At 34.7% G+C, this 18,205-nt stretch overlaps 1 protein-coding gene across 1 annotated transcript in view; it reads left to right on the top strand.

The window, feature by feature from the left end:
* Positions 1 to 7,225: 7,225 nt before the first annotated feature.
* The window catches only part of LOC132604116 (exocyst complex component SEC3A-like), a 28,989-nt gene continuing 18,009 nt past the window's right edge, over positions 7,226 to 18,205 (top strand). The window contains exon 1 of the mRNA XM_060317462.1: positions 7,226 to 7,500. Within this exon, the coding sequence (XP_060173445.1) occupies positions 7,332 to 7,500 (169 nt within the window). The 5' untranslated portion in view covers positions 7,226 to 7,331. The remainder of the gene's footprint in view (positions 7,501 to 18,205) is intronic.

Genomic DNA, 18,205 nt, shown 5'->3' with positions numbered 1-18,205 from the left:
CATGTTCTTGTCAAAATAACAACCTTACTTATTCAGAAGGGAAGAATGGAGTCTTGAAAAACATTATTGAGAGTTTTTTATACAATTAGATTATGATACATACTTCAATTCTCCTCTCACATGCAAAAACAGTGGCTAGAACGGGTAAAAAAAGTTATGGGCAAAAACGGATAATTAGTTTTCTCTAATTATCATAGAGTGTAAACATCCCTTTCAATTCGAAATTTAACACGGTTGATTGCTTGTACGGAAACAATTTAATGAGCCGACAACAACAACAAAAGATATGTATGCTATGAATTTATTTTATTATAGAATAAGAATTTCTTATTAACTCGGTAGTTTAATTAAAGATTTAAAAATAAATGGATTTTTTTGAGTTAAGTGAATTGGACTAATCCATATTCTAAAGCATTTTGATCCAAGTAATTTTGGATTGATTTCAATTATAATCTTAATTTATGATTGTACATCTCTTAACCTGTCTAAATGTAACCTAATCAATCCCTCCGATAATAAAATAATCCATCTGATATTTAAATGTTAATCATTTTGATAAGTCATAAGCGTTTCAATATGTTAGATACTTTGCCAAGACAAAAGGTTATTTATTACTCTTATTTTTCAAATTTATTATGATTCTAATTAGTGGGAGTCAAATAATTATATAATTAAAAATAATAATATAGTTAAGACTATTAACTTTTAACTAGCAGTAGGCATAAATCTTAAAACACAGAAGAAATAGATTTTTACCCGTTTAAATTTGACTTGTCCAGTAATAAAAAAGAAAAAGAAAAAATTGAAGAAGAAAAAGGTTGGACTATTACATTTTATTATTACTTTATTAGAAGCATGCGTTGGAGGTGGTTTTGTCATCTACCTACGACTCATGTAAAAAAAATAAAAAAAATAGACCCCACCACCTTCAAACTCATGTAAAAAAAAAAAAAAAGTGGATCCCATATTAAAAAAACAAGCAATATAAAAAAAAGGTGCATCCTATATTAAAAAATCAAACAATATTTATGTAGTTCCCGAAGTATCCCTATTAAGTCAATAATGGTGGATTCATTGTCACATGCGTATCAACCCATTAGTGGGAGCAAATGAAATTATTGTACAACAAAAAACGTGGGCCCTGTATTATTGCCTTTCTTCAAAAGGTTATGTAGTCAAACCATACAATTTCCTTTCTTTTCTTATATTAGCCTAAGATTTAATCTAGATATTTAACTGTTGTATTTGTTGTTCCGTCATGTCATTTATTTGTTATGTTTACTAAAATAAATATACTTAAAATATTTATATTTTAAAATAAGATAAATTTAATTACTTTTTCATTTTTATTCTTAGCCGAATAAATGTGAAAAGAGAATGATGTCGTAAAATAAAAAATAATATTAAATGGAGATCAAATAATAAATAAGGTAAATTAGTCAAATTATAATTTTAATTGACGTTTCCTTAAAAAAAAGGTGCAAAAGACAACATGACAAGTAAAATGAGCTAAACCAAGAATATTCACCAAAAAATAAAAAATAGTAGTTTTTCGTTTAAATAGAAAATCAAATTTCTACTTTGTTTCGTTTTAAACATGTAAAATTAATTTAATAATTTGAATTAGAATTATCCAAATCAAAATTTGATAAAAAATAATAAGTATTGTTTAGGTCCAATCTACATACATTAACAATAGAATATTTTACACCTTTAAATTAATCGAATTAAAATTCAAAGTATCAACTGATGCTTAAATATTGCTATTGTTTTGTCTCAAAGAGAGGGAAATAGTTTCCTTTTAAACAAGTCTTCTTTTTTAAAAAGTATTAATAAATTTTTGCAAACTTTGTATTCGTAGCAAACACTAATATAATAAAGTTTTGGGTACGGAGCACAAACTACAATGTTATATTAATCGTGTTTTGAACATAGTGTGTGTGTGCGCCTATATATATATATATATATTACCACTACCCAAATACAACTACATACACATAGACACACTATAATCCAAAGTATTGGGCCGGTGCGCAGCACGGGCATATGCCATCTAGTCCTTGGAAAAAAGAGAGGAAAGACAGCCCCTATAACTTTTCTAAGCTGTAATAAACTCCCCATTCAAATTAGAGATATCGAGTTCGAGTCCTGAGTATGAAAAATTCTTGGTAGGAAGCGCTTCCACCGAATGGGCCTATGCGGCGCAAATCCGAATACAATCGAGGTACAGCGCCGGTACCGGACACCGGGTGAAAAAAAAATCCCCATACAAGTAAATATACATATACAGAAATTGAGGAAATCTAAAAACAGAGACTCTGTCTGATAATCTATTTCCTTAGTAGCTTCAACTTCATCGAGCAACAAAAATAGCGAAACATAAAATAATCATATTTTAACCTAATTAAAATTTGTAGCTTCCTATTACTGAGTACGACATTTAAAAAGAGATAAAGATAGTTTAAATAAATAATTATTTAGTTAGTAGTATGCAAAAATCCTATAAAACACAAAATAATTAGAAATTAACCTATTTAAATTTGACTCAACCCGTCTTTTTCAATAATAGAAAAAGCAAAATACAAAAGAAAAAAGAAAGAAAAAAATAAAGAAGAAAAAGGTTGGACTATTTACATTTGCTAAGAAAAAGGGAGGAAACACAAAGCCCCTACTTTTCCAAGCTGTAAACTGATTCTACAAGTAAAATATATACAGAAAAAGAGGAAATCTAAAATACAGGGACTTTGTTCGATAATCTCCTTCCTTTGACAAAATGGTCCAATCTTGGTACACCATGCAGCATTGAGCAATTTAAATTTTTTTAGCATTTGGATTGGTTTCAGTTCTGTGGGGCTTCATCCTTCAATTGCAGCAGCTGTTAAGAAGAGGTATAGGGTCCTGTCTGTCTTGCTTCATGCAATATACCCAAAAAATAGAAGGATTTACAGGAGGATTTTTTCACTCAGTATTATAACATCTAGCAGATGATTTTTCCGCTTCTTTATTGAGATCTCATGCCCCCCTTTTAAAATAAAAAACAAAAAAAAATTGGGGAACAAGAAATAATTTTTGAAGAGGATATTACTCTGTAGAATTCTAGAACACAGTATGCTGGCTTGCATGTATTCAACGTTAGAAAAGTTGAAGTTTGAACAAATCAAGTTTACATGTTTACCAGGCTTGATGCTTAAACCTTTATTATAGAAAAATTCTTTGGTACGGAGCGATTTTTCATGAATGGATGTTACGCAACGCGAATTCGAATATAATCAGGCTCCAATTAGAACACTGAAGGATGGAAAACAAAAGAAAAACAAAAAAATGTATCCAATAGAATTGTCTTGTCCACATTTGTGAATGGTACTTAACCTTTCTAGCCAGATGTCTTGAAAGTACATACTCCCTGGTCCCTACCTGGCTATTTGGCATATTTTTCACTTTATCAATGATCAATTTGACAAATTTTGAAAGTCAATTCCGATTATTAACTGATCTTCTCGAATGAATATCTAGGTATACATAGATGACGTGAAAAGCACAATAAGTTATCAGAGCCATTTCTAGCTTATGATTTTTAATTTATTTTTGTCATTTTGACTTAATAAATTTACCCAAACACTACAAAAATATTTAAAAGTTATTTTGACTTAAAAATACTTAAAATAAGTCAATTCAAATAAGCTCTTGAACTTCAATTTTTATGTTAAAAATGGTTTAAAAAACCACCTTTAATTTTAAAATATTTGTCAAAGTCCGCTTTTGTTTCCTAAGAAGTCAAAAGTCACGAGATTTTTTTTTTTTTTTTTTTGGAGTAGACGGATATAAAATCTTGTCATTCGGATATAAAAGGTGACTCTTTCAAAAATTTGAGAAACAAGGATTGACAATATTTGTTACTCTTCCCGTTGAAGAATTGAACACAAGCTATTAACAACCATAACATGAATAAACAGACAACCTTTACATACACACATGGTTTTTATTGTGGCATTTCAACTGCTGGGTCCACGACAAACATTGGAGCACCTACTGTAAAAAGTAGGAGTAGATTTAAGGGAAAAGGACACAAATGGCCGTTCAGCTCAAAATAAACACATGCCCTGATCCAAGTTTTCCCAAATCTAAAAAGTAGCCCTCAAACAATTCTGATAGCCCTCAAACAATTCTCATCCGGCAGCCAAAATCTGTAGCAAGCCTTTTGTGGCTACTAAAAGTCGCACAAAAAATTTAAAAAGTCACCACTAAAGACTGACCGGCCCAACAACCCAAGTGCTTTTTTTTTAAAAAAAAAGGTCAGACTTTTTTTGGCGACTAAAAATCGCCACTAAAGGCTTGTAACAGAAAAATCAAGTTTTTTAGTGGCAACTAAAAAAGTCGCCACTAAAGGTTAAATATCCTAAAACATGTATGGTATGTTTATATTTAGTAAAAAATATTCCAAAAAACTTTGAGGCTATTTTGTATATAATATGTATCATTTGTGAATAAAAATATGTATTAGTACCTATCTATAATGTAGAAACTGTATAAAATGTGAATCACTAAAGTATGTGTCATTTGTATATAATATGTATCATTTGTGTATATAATGTGTATTATAGAATAGAAAATTGTATCATTGTTATATATAATATGTATCATTTTTGTATAGAAAGTGTATATATGATTCCAGTGTGTGTATATAAACTGGATCAGTCTTGTATAGAAAGTGTATTATAATTATAAAAAATGTATCATAGAAACCGTATCATTATGATATATAATATGTATCACTATTGTATATGTCAAAAAAAAAAATCATATCATTATTGTATAATATGTGTATACAGCCTTGTCAATATAGGACTGTCTTTCATTCTGCTTTTCCCAATTTTTGGGAAATCGATCATTTTCGACATTTTTTCATTGTCTTTAGTACGATCTGGCTTCACACCTCGCGGTGCTTACACCTCTCGCCTATCGGAACACCAACCCAATCTTGAAAGCTGAAGTGGGTTTGGGGAATGGAAGAACAAGAACATCTTCTTTACCACCAAAAATGGTAACATAAGACCCTTCTTCACTTCTGTAACTGGATAACTAGCACTGAAAACCGTCTTTACATTGGATGGTTTGGTGTTTTGATGATCCCTACCTTATTGACGGCAACTTCTGTATTTATTATTGCCTTCATTGCTGCTCCTCCAGTAGACATTGATGGTATTCGTGAACCTGTTTCTGGGTCTCTACTTTGCGGAAACAATATTATTTCCGGTGCCATTATTCCTACTTCTGCAGCTATAGGTTTACATTTTTACCCAATCTGGGAAGCGGCATCCGTTGATGAATGGTTATACAACGGTGGTCCTTATGAACTAATTGTTCTTAGCGTATAATTTATGTATAATAAATATATAATTAATTCCAACATATGTATATAAACTGTATCATTCTTTTATATAAAGTGTATATGTGTATAAACTGTATCATCCTTGTATATAATACTAAATATACACATATTATACATATTTTGGGATATTTCTTACTAAATACACACATATTATACATGGTTTGGGATATTAACCTTTAGTGATGATTTTTTAATTGCCACAAAAAGTCTGACTTTTTTTTTTTTTAAAAGCGCTTGGGCTGCTGGGCTGGCCAGCGCTTGACATTATTTTGGGCCGATCGGCCATTTTTGACATTATTTTGGGCTGAGCAGACTCCTAGGGGTATTAGGCCCAAATATTGGCCAAATGTGACATTACTTCTGGCCATTGGACACACAGTGTCCTTTTCCTTAGATTTAAATCTTTGCTAACAATAAGGGTATATAATTATATATGTCTCGAAAATATAAAAGAGGTTAAATATATAAAGATAATATTTGAAAGTAGACGAGTAAATATGATGTTTCTCCTATTAATATGCATACATCAAAATAATTATTGATACAATTAAATCATGACACGTACATTAATCCATTTTTTTTGTACATTAATCCAATTCGAATATTTGACACGCTTAATTATTAAACATACAAAAGCGAGTAGTTTAATAAGTCAACAACCGGATTTTTTTTAACAAAGAAGAAAAGATTTGACTATTACCATGAAAAAAGTGTACGTCGTTGTTTTGTGTGTTGTATAATCAATGAAAAAATTTCTTATTAACTCTATTGTTTAATTAGAGATTAAAAATGTAATTTTTTTTTGTTTTAATTTGGTGGACTATACCCATATTGAAACACATCTTGATCCAAGTAATTTTGGATAGGTTGCAATGTAATTTATATTCAGTGACTATTCATCTTATAACTTGTCTGAATTTAAACTAAATTATCCTTTTGATAAAATAGAATATTCCATCCAATTTCAGATATTAATATCTTGACAAACTATAAATATTTCAAAATAGTAGAAAGCCAACATGTCGTGATCACTCTTTTTCTCGATTTTATAATCATTATTGCTCCCTCCGGATAAAAAAAAGTGTCCACTTAACATTTTTTTTCTTGGATAAAAAAGAATGTCCATTTATCAAATCAAAAAAGAATTAAGCTTATTTTTTCATATTCGACCCTATTAAGTGTTATGTGATCCAATCCCAATACCTATTTAATTAGAGGCAGTTTAGTCAAATTATCTATTTTTGGCTAAGAGTTAGTATTTTTTTAAGAGGTGTGCAAAACTGCAAATGGCTAAGTGAAAACTCTTTTTTAGCTGGAGGGAGCGTTAATCAAGTGAGACTTTCAAAAACAAATAAAGAAAAAATTAGACAAATATTTGTATAATTAAGACTACAATATTTAGAGCCCGTTTGACCATAAAAATTATTCACTTTATTTCGGATTTTTTTCCCACTTTTTTCCGGAATCAACGTTTGATCATGAAAATTCCAAATACAACTTGAAGCTGCATTCCGGAATTCCAAAAACAAGAAAAACTTATTTTTTTAAAAAATTATACTTTTTTCACAACCAAAACAACTACATTTCAACAAAAAATATAATTTCAAAAACTATGGCCAAACACAACTCCAACTCCAACTCCAACCCCAAAATTCCATTTTTTTTGGTTTCTATGGCCAAAAGCCTATTTAATTAGTAGTGTGCGAAAATTTAAAAAGATAGAAGAAATAATAGATTTTAACCGTTTAAATTTGACTCAACCGGTCTTTTCCAATAGTAATAATAATAAAAAAGAAAAAGAAAGAAAAAAAACTAAGGAAGAAAAAGTTAGACTATTCCTTGGAAAAAGGGAGAAAAATCAAAGTCCCTACAACTTTTCTAAGCTGTAAAATATACATATACATACAGAGAAAGAGGAAATCTAACTTGAGAGAAAAAAAAAATGGCGAAATCGAGTGCTGATGACGAGGAATTGAGGAGAGCTTGTGAAGAAAGCACTAAACAGAAGATCTTTATGTCCATCAGAGTTGCTAAAAGCCGTGGGATCTGGGCTAAAACTGCCAAATTAGGTCGTACTCATACAGCTAAACCTAGAGTTATCGCCATTTCAAGTATGTTATTACTCCAGATTTAGTTACTAACTTTTAATTTTAAATGTACAGTTTTATTTAGTAACAATGAAACTTACTCGGTTGATTTATGTAAAGTAAAGCTCTCTGTGATCTGCTGTTTAGGTCGTAGTCACACTTAAATCTATGTTATTTCTCCAGATTTAGTTAACTTCTAAGTTTAAATTGACAGTTTATTTAGTATAATGTTGAAATGTGTTAGAATTGGACGTTATAGATTTTATGTAAAGTAAAGCTGGATGATTCTGTTGTTTATACTCGTATTTTTTTTTTTTTTGATAATTGTTGTTTATACTTGTATTATTGAGTGATATGTTTTAATTAGATGAAATTAAGTTTGTTGAGTTGCTTCAAGAGCGAGAGAAATGAGCTCAAAATTAGGTTGTAGTCACGCTGCTAAACCTAGAGTTATCGCTATTTCCAGTACGTAATCTATGCTAATTGTCCAGATTTAGTGAGCTTCATTTAGTAGTAATGAAATGTGTTAGAATCGAACGGAATGGATACGGAAACTTGCTCGGTTGATTCTGTTGTTTATACTTGTATTACTGCGTGATCTGTTTCAATTTGATGAAATTAAGTTTGTTGAGTTGCTTTAAGAGCGAGAAATGAGCTCAAATTAGGTCATAGTCACGCTGCTAAACCTAGAGTTATCGCTATTTCCAGTACGTAATCTATGCTAATTGTCCAGATTTAGTGAGCTTCATTTAGTAGTAATGAAATGTGTTAGAATCGAACGGAATGGATACGGAAACTTGCTCGGTTGATTCTGTTGTTTATACTTGTATTACTGCGTGATCTGTTTCAATTTGATGAAATTAAGTTTGTTGAGTTGCTTTAAGAGCGAGAAATGAGCTCAAATTAGGTCATAGTCACGCTGCTAAACCTAGAGTTATCGCTATTTCCAGTACGTAATCTATGTTATTTGTCCAGATTTAGTTAAACTTCATTTAGTAGTAATGAAATGTGTTAAAATTGAACGGAATTGATATGGAAACTTGCTCGGTTGATTCTGTTGTTTATACTTGTATTATTGAGTGATCTGTTTCAATTAGATGAAATTAAGTTTGTTGAGTTGCTTCAAGAGCGAGAAATGAGCTCAAAATTAGGTCGTACTCATACAGCTAAACCTAGAGTTATCGCTATTTCAAGTACGTTATCTATGCTAATTGTCCAGATTTAGTTAAACTTCATTTAGTAGTAATGAAATGTGTTAGAATTGAACGGAATGGATACAGAAACTTGCTCGGTTGATTTATGTAAAGTAAAGTTAGGCGATTTTGTTGTTTATACTATGTATTTACTGCGTGATCTGTTTCGATTTGATGAAATCAAGTTTATTTAGTTGCTTTAGCTATATCTGATAGAATTGGAACGGTATAGAGAAGAGTTGTTAAGTACTGCTCGAGGATGAGTTATTGCCATTTCCACTACGTAATCTGTGTTACACTCCAGATTTAGTTAACTTCTAAGTTTAAATAGACAGTTTATTTAGTAATTATGAAATCGAGTGCGGATGACGAGGAATTGAGAAAAGCTTGTGAGGCAGCTTTAGAAAGCACAAAACAGAAGATCGTTATGTCTATCAGAGTCGCTAAGAGCCATGGGATCTGGGCTAAAACTGCCAAATTAGGTTGTAGTCATACCGCTAAACCTAGAGTTATCGCCATTTCCAGTACGTAAATCTATGTTATCTGTCCAGATTTAGTTAACTTTAATGGATAGTTATTATTTAGTATAATGAAACGTGTTAGAATTCAACTGAATTACTTGGTTGATTTATGATTGATTTATGTAAAGTAAAGCTGAGTGATCCTGTTGTTTCTACGATGTAATACTGTGTGATCTGTTTCACACTGCTAAACCTAGAGTTATCGCCATTTCCAGTACGTTAACTATGTTATTTTGCCCAGATTTAGTTAAACTTCTAAGTTTAAATGAACAGTTTGTTCAGTAACAATGAAATGTGTTAGAGTTGAACAGAAACTTACTCGGTTGGTTTATGTAAAGTAAAGCTCTGCGTGATCTGTTTAGGTAGTAGTTACACAGCTAAACCTAGAGTTATCGCTATTTCCAGTACTTAATCTTTGTTATTTTTCCAGATTTAGTTAAACTTCTAAGTTAAATTGACAGATTGTTTATTAATAATGAAATGTGTTAGAATTGAAACGGAAATGGATATGGAAACTTACTCGGATGATTTGTGATTGATTTACTCGGTTCTTTCTTGTATTACTGCATGATCTGTTTCAATTTGATGAAATCGAGTTTGTTTAGTTGCTTCAAGTGCTGGAAATGAGCTCAATAAGACTTCAGCTAGCTCATGTGTATTTCCGGATATTTGATAAAATTGGAATGATAGAGAGGGATATTTCCACTAAACACAGAGTTATCACCATTTCCAGTACGTAATCTATGTTGAACTCTAATGACAGCGGAACTACCGCTCAGAGGACACCAGCGTCACTGTTAGTAAGGGAGTGACCAACAACAATACTACTAATCGGGACTCTAGTTTTATATAGACAGTTTATTTAGTACTAATGAAATTTGTTAGAATAGAAACAGAATGGATGTGGAAAGTTACTCGGTTGATTTATGATTGATTTATTCTGTCATTTGTGCTATGTATTACTGCATGATCTGTTTGAATTTGATGAAAATCAAGTTTGTTCATTTGCTTCAAGTGCTACAAATGAGCTCAATAAGACCTTAGAGCTAGCTCGGGTATCTTTAGGGATATCTAATAAAATTGGAACTATATAGATTAGATTTGAAACGTACAGCTCGAGGATGAGATACCCAGAGTTATCGCCATTTACAGTACGTAATCTGTGTTATTCTCTAGATTTAGGTAACTTCTAAGTTTAGAATAGACAGTTTATTTAGTAATTATGAAATCGAGTGCTGATGACGAGGAGTTGAGGAGAGCTTGTGAAGGGGCTTTAGAAAGCACTAAACAGAAGATCGTTATGTCTATCAGAGTGGCTAAGAGCCGTGGGATCTGGGCCAAAACTGACAAATTAGGTCGGAGTCACACTGCCAAACCTAGAGTTATAGCCATTTCCACTACGTTATCTCTCTTATTGTCCAGATTTAGTTAACTTCAATAGACAGTTATTACTTAGTTGTTAGGATGATGAATTGTGTTAGAATTGCACGAAATGGATATGGAAACTATACTCATTTGATGAAATCAAGTTTATTGAGTTGCTTCAAGAGCTAGGCTAAGTTGCTCGGACTCGGGTGTGGGTATCCGATACGGGTACGGATCCAAGTGTCGGATTCAACAAAATCTAAATTATAAGATTTGGGGGTGCGGATCCGAGTATGGATACGGGTGAGGGGATTCGGCTAAGAAAAGTCAAAATTTTAAAGAGTAGAGCTATAAATGTTAAGAGATATTCTATGAAAAACTTACATGTATAGTCTATGAAACTCGAAGCAGCAAAAATGAGACAAAAGTACTACTATAATATTGAAGGTATGTCATTTCCCTTATCTTAAATCTGTTTTATCTTTAATTTTGAGAAATCAAAATGTCAATCCAAAATTTGTCGATGGACTTCGGTCAAAGTATCCGAACTTGGTTGACCGTATCCCGGATGTATCCTGCTCCCTACCCGTGTCAAGACGGGATCGGCACCAAAAACGGAGAGTCCGCGTAACATAGGAGCTAAAAATGAGCTTAAGAAGACCTTAGCTAGCTTAGGTGTCTTCAGGATGTTTGATAAAATTGGAATGATAGAGAAGATTTGTAAGGTACTCCCTCAGTCCCAAATTAGTTGTTATGTTTTTCTTTATCGGGAGTCAATTTGACTATTCTTTGAAGTTAAATTGGATTAGAATAACTTAATATTTAGAATAACCCAGAGTTATCGCCATTTCCAGTCCATGATCTGTGTTATTGCCCAGATTTAGTTAACTTCTAGTTTTAAATGGACAGTTGAAATGTGTTAGAATTGAACGGAATGGACATGGAAACTTGCTCGGTTGATTTATGATTGATTTATGTAAAGTAAAGCTTGGCGATTATGTTGTTTTTACTTGTTTTACCGTGTGATCTGTTTCAATTTGATGAAATCAAGTTTGTTGAGTTGCTTCAATTGCTATAAATGAGCCCAAATTAGGTTGTAGTCAGTAGTCACACCGCTAAACCTAGAGTTATCACCATTTCCAGTATGTTATCTATGCTAATTGTCCAGATTTAGTGAACTTCATTTAATAGTAATGAAATGTGTTAGAATTGAACGGAATGGATATGGAAACTTAATCAGTTGATTTATGCAAAGTAAAGTTGAGTGATTCTGTTGTTTATACTTGTATTACTGTGTGATCTGTTTCAATTTGATGAAATCAAGTTTGTTGAGTTGCTTCAAGTGCTATAAATGAGCTCAAATTAGGTTGTAGTCACGCTGCTAAACCTAGAGTTATCACCATTTCCAGTATGTAATCTATGCTAATTGTCCAGATTTAGTGAACTTCATTTATTAGTAATGAAATGTGTTAGAATTGAACGGAATGGATATGGAAACTTAATCAGTTGATTTATGCAAAGTAAAGTTGAGTGATTCTGTTGTTTATACTTGTATTACTGTGTGATCTGTTTCAATTTGGTGAAATCAAGTTTGTTCAGTTGCTTTAGCTATATCTGATAGAATTGGAATGGTATAGAGAAGATTTGTTAAGTACTGCTCGAGGATGAGATATCCAGAGTTATCTCCATTTCCATTACGTAATCTGTGTTATTCTCCAGATTTAGTTAACTTCTAAGTTTAGAATAGACAGTTTATTTAGTAATTATGAAATCGAGTGTCGATGACGAGGAATTAAGGAGAGCTTGTGAGGCAGCTTTAGAAAGCACTAAACAGAAGATTGTTATGTCCATCAGAGTCGCCAAGAGCCGTGGGATCTGGGCTAAAACTGGAAAATTTGGTTGTAGTCACACAGCTAAACCCAGAGTTATCGCCATTTCCAGTACGTTATCTATGCTATCTCCAGATTTAGTTAACTTCTAAGCTTATATAGACAGTTTATTACATAATAATGAAATTTATTAGAATTGAGCTGAACGGATATGCAAAACTTGCTTGGTAAAAATTTACACTGGATTCTGTTGTTTCTACTATGTATTACTACGTGATCTGTTTCAATTTGATGGAGTCAAGTTTGTTCAGTTGCTTCAAGAGCCAAAAATGAGCTCTTTAAGAGCTTAGCTAGGTCAGGTCACGTTAGGGATACGTGATAAAATTGAACGGAATGGATAGTTGACTTGCTAGGTTGATTTATGTAAAGAAAAGCTGTGTGATTCTGGTGTTTCTACTTGTATTACTCAGTGTTGTCAAAGGCGCGCTTAAAGCGCGCTTAAGCCCTGAAGCGAGGCTCAAAACATGTTGAGCGCTCCGCCTCGCTTTATGTGCGCTTCAGTGTTGTCATCAAGGTTCTGAGACATAACTTTTCTTGCCAATGAGCCTCTCTTGAAGAGTTGACACTAGATGAATGATATTTCACTTTATCGTAATGCTTTTACAATTTTTTTGTTCATATATTTGTAATTCATGCTTATTATTATTAGTCTTGGACTAAACTTATATATATTTGTACTTTTGCACCATTGTGCTTTTTTTCATTAAAACCCACGCTTTATTTGCGCTTTGCGCTTAAAGCCCCAGCTGACGTTAGAGCTTTTTTGCGCTTTTCGCTTTTGATAACACTGGTATTACTGCGTGATCTGTTTCAAGTTGATGAAATCTAGTTTGTTGAGTTGCTTCAACAGCTAGAAATGAGCTCAATAAGACCTTAGCTAGCTTAGGTCTATTTCCGGATATTAGATAAAATTGGAATAATACAAAGAACAATATTTCCGCAAAACCCTGAGTTATCACCATTTCAAGTACGTAATCTCTCTTATATGTCCTGATTTAGTTAACTTCTAGTTTTATAATGAAATGTGTTAGAATTGCACGGAATGGATATGGAAACTTACTCGGTTGATTTATGTAAAGTAAAGCTCGGCGATTCCATTGTTTATACTTGTATTACTGTGTGATCTGTTTCAATTTGATGAAATTGAGTTTGTTGAGTTGCTTCAAGAGCTAGAAATGAGCTAAATAAGACCTTAACTGGATTTACTTAACTTCTAGTTTTGTAGACAGTTTATTTAATAATAATACTGAAATTTGATAAAATTGGAACGATACAGAGAAGGATATTTCCGCTAAACCCAGAGTTATTACCATTTCCAGTACGTAATCTATGTTATTTGTCCAGATTTAGTTAACTTCTAAGTTTAGAATAGATAGTTTATTTAGTAGTAATAAAATGTGTTAGAATTGAACTGAATGGATATGAAACTTACTCGGTTGATTTATAATTTATTTATGTAAAGTAAATCGCCATTTCCAATACGTAATCTATGTTATTGTCTAGATTTAGTTAACTTCTAAGTTTAAATCGACAGTTTATTTAGTAATATTGAAACTTGTTAGAGTAGAAACGGATGGATATGGAAACTTACTCGGTTGAATTATGACTGATTTATGTATGGTAAAGCTGGATGATTCTGTTGATTATACCAGTGTTGTCAAAGGCGCGCTTAAAGCACGCTTAAGCCCTGAAGCGAGGCTCAAAACATGTTGAGCGCTTCGCCTCACTTTATTTGCGCTTCAGTGTGATCAACAAGGCTCTAAGACATACTTTTCCTTGACAATGAGGTTCTCTTGAAGAGGTGACACTAGATAATTGATATTTCACTTTACTGTAATGTTTTTACAATTTCTTGGTCAATATATTTGTTGTTCATGCTTATTATTATTAGTCTTGGACTAAACATATATATATTTATATTTTTTCACCATTGCTCTTTTTTTCATTAAAGCCCATACCTTACTTGTGCTTTGCGCTTAAAGCCCCAGCTAACCTTAGAGCTTTTTGTGCTTTTCGCTTTTAATAACACTGGATTATACTTGTATTACTGCATGATCTGTTTCAAGTTGATGAAATCTAGTTTATGGAGTTACTTCAAGAGATAGAAATGAGCTCAATAAGACTTTAGCTAGCTCAGCTCTTTGAGGAGTATCTGGTAAAATTGGAACGGTTGAAAGAAGATTTGTATGCTACTGCTCAAGAATGAGATGTGCGAAGACCTTAGCTTAGCTTAGAAGAAGCTGGATGTTTTAGTTGTGGCTAACCGTTTTCGAGGAAGGAGAAGAGTAACCATGAAGTCGTGGATTAGGCAACTATTTGGCTTTTGGGTTGGAGGGTTTGGGCGGGTGGGTTTTCCATATAAGGAAAGGGGGAAAAACAGAAAGGAAAAGAGTAAATTCTGTTATATGGGCTGGCTGTGTACAGCAACAAGAGTCTGTAGCTGAAACATGGACTCCTCAAGGATGGAACACTCAGTTTAGGAGGAATTTTAATGACTGGGAAATTGACACACTGACTGAGTTCTTTAAAAAGTTGGAAGAGTTCAAAGGCACTCATGATGGAGTAGATAAACTATGGTGGAAAGAAGACGGTAAAGGCATATTTAAAGTGAATACAGCATACAAACTTTGGAACCAAGGTAATCAACAGGTGCAACATTGGCCTTGGAAGCATATATGGAAAGTGAAAATACCATACAAAGTAGCATGTTTCACTTGTTTGTTGGCAAGGGAAGCTGTTTTAACTCAGGAAAATCTTAAAAAGAGGAAGTTCTCTCTTTGTTCCAGATGCTATCTATGTGGTGAAGAGACTGAAACAGTAAGCCATCTATTTTTACAATGCAAGATAACAGACCAGCTTTGGAGGATTTTTGTTAACCTTAGAGGCTTGTCTTGGGTAATGCCAAACAAGATTACTGAAGTACTATATAGCTGGGAGGAAGCAGGAATAGGAGCTGCAGACAGAGATAGATTGATAGATTGAGGATTGTTCCAGTCTGCATCTGGTGGACAATTTGGAAAGAAAGGAATTCAATGTGTTTTGAGGACAGCAGCAATGAAGTACAAAAGATCAAACTGAATTGCATTAGACTTTTTTGTTTCTGGTGTAAGCAGATTTATCCAGAAGATACTGAGTCCATTATAGATATTCTAGGATCTTGTTAGAATGTTGGATCAGTGTTTTCCTTTTGCCTGATGTAAATATGGTTTTCAGCACAACCTATGTGCTGGTTTAGTCTATAGATACAACTGTTACCTTCTCAAAAAAATACAACAACAACTATAACATACCCAGTGAGTCCCACAATGTGGGGTCTGGGGAGGGTAGATTGTACGCAGACCTTACCCCTACCTTAGGTAGGGAGGCTGTTTCCGGAAGACCCTCGGCTCAAGAAAAAGCATAGGAAAGGTTAGATACGGGTAAACAATTCAAAGCAATTATGAAAATGAAAACAACGAAAGTGAATAAGCCATGATAAACCATTCTGTGCAAACAAATACTCGCATAAATCAAAGGGCAAGAAACTAAAGATCAATGCAACTACTCGCAAGAAAGGATAAATGCGACTATCTACTAGCCTTCTACCCTGATCTGAGTCCTCCATTCCCTCCTATCTAAGGTCATGTCCTCGGTAAGCTGAAGATGCGCCATGTCCTGTCTAATCACCTCTCCCCAATACTTCTTCGGCTTACCTCTACCTCTTCTGAAACCGTCCATAGCCAGCCTCTCGCACCTCCGCACTGGGGCATTTGTATCTCTCCGCATCACATGCCCAAACTATCTCAGCCTCGCTTCCCGCATCTTGTCCTCCACCGAGGCTACTCCTACCTTGTCTCGGATAACTTCATTCCTAATCCTATCGCTCCTAGTGTTCCCACACATCCATCGCAGCATTCTCATTTCCGCCACTTTCATCTTCTGAACGTGAGACTTTTTGACTGGCCAACACTCCGCCCCATACAACATAGTCGGCTTAACCACCACTTTGTAGAACTTACCTTTGAGTTTTGGTGGCACCTTCTTGTTGCACAACACTCCGGAGGCAAGCCTCCATTTCATCCACCCTGCTCCAATATGGTGTGTGACGTCATCATCAATCTTCCAATTTCCTTGTATAATAGACCCAAGATACTTGAAACTATCTATCTTCTGTATGACCTAGGTGCCAAGCTTCACTTCCACGTCAGCTTCATGCACTATATCGCTAAACTTGCACTCCAAGTACTCTGTCTTGGTCCTACTCAACTTGAACCCTTTAGACTCTAGAGTTTGTCTCCAAACCTCCAGCTTAGCATTAACTCCGCTGCGAGTCTCGTCAATCAGGACTATGTCATCCGCGAATAACATACACCATAGCACCTCACCTTGAATTTGTCTCGTCAATCCATCCATCACCAAGGAAAATAAAAATGGGCTAAGAGCTGATCTCTGGTGCAACCCCATCATAACTGGGAAGTGCTTCGAGTCTCCTCCCATAGTCCTTACCTTGGTCTTGGCCCCATCATACATGTTCTTGATCTCCCTACTGTACGCCACAGGTACACCTCTAGCCTCCAAGCATCTCCATAGAACCTCTCTCGGCACTTTGTCGTATGCCTTTTCTAGGTCGATGAACACCATGTGTAAGTCCCTCTTCCTCTCCCTATATTGCTCCACCAGTCTCCGTACAAGATGAATAGCTTCTGTGGTAGAGCGTCCCGGCATGAATCCGAACTGGTTCTCTGAAATAGACACGTCTCTCCGCACTCTCATCTCCACCACCCTTTCCCACACTTTCATAGTGTGGCTTAGCAGCTTGACCTCTCTGTAGTTGTTGCAACTTTGAATGTCGCCCTTGTTCTTGTACAATAGAATCATTGTACTGCATCGCCATTCTTCGGGCATCTTAGCCGTCTTAAAGATGACATTAAATAACCGAGTCAACCACTCCAGACCTGCCCTGCCTGCAGTCTTCCAAAATTCCTCAGGAATCTCGTCAGGCCCGGTCGCTCTTCCCCTACTCATCCTACGAACAACGCCCTTAACGTCCTCAAACTTTATACTCCTACAATATCCAAAATCACGACACCTCTCGGAGTACTCCAAATCTCCCAACGCAATGTCTTTGTCCCCTTCGTCGTTCAAGAGTTTGTGGAAGTATGATTGCCATCTCTGTCTAATGAGAGCGTCCTCTACCAGTACCCTGCCATCCTCGTCCTTGATGCACTTCACCTGATCCAAGTCACGCGCCCTCCTCTCCCTCGCCTTGGCTAGTCGGTACAACTTCTTATCCCCCGCCTTTGTCCTCTAGTTTTGCATACAGGTGTTCAAAAGCTGCTGTTTTTCCCGCTATAATCGATAACTTTGCCTCCTTCCACGCCATCTTATACAATTCCCTATTCGTACGCTTCTTCTCATCATCCTTGCTGTCTACCAACTTCGCATACGCTACCTTCTTTGCTTCTACCTTCTCTTGAACTTATCCATTCCACCACCAGTCCCCTCGGTGCCGGCAACGACTACCCTTCGAGACCCCCAGCACCTCTCTAGCTCCTTCCCTGATGCAACTGGCCGTCCTATCCCAAATGACGGTCGCCTCCCCACTACTCTCCCAAGCTCCCATAGCCCTCAACTTCTCCCCCATCTCCAGGGCACCCATCATGGTCAAACTCCCCCATTTGATCCTAGGCTTGTCATCCATAACCTTCTTTCTCTTCCTCATCTTGATCTCCAAGTCCATCACCAAGAGCTTATGCTGGGTCGTTAGGCTCTCACTCGGAAT

The sequence above is a fragment of the Lycium barbarum genome, chromosome 7 (genome assembly GCF_019175385.1).
Source record: "Lycium barbarum isolate Lr01 chromosome 7, ASM1917538v2, whole genome shotgun sequence".
In the NCBI taxonomy this organism is placed as follows: domain Eukaryota; kingdom Viridiplantae; phylum Streptophyta; class Magnoliopsida; order Solanales; family Solanaceae; genus Lycium; species Lycium barbarum.
This window is presented reverse-complemented; position numbering and strand designations above follow the sequence as displayed.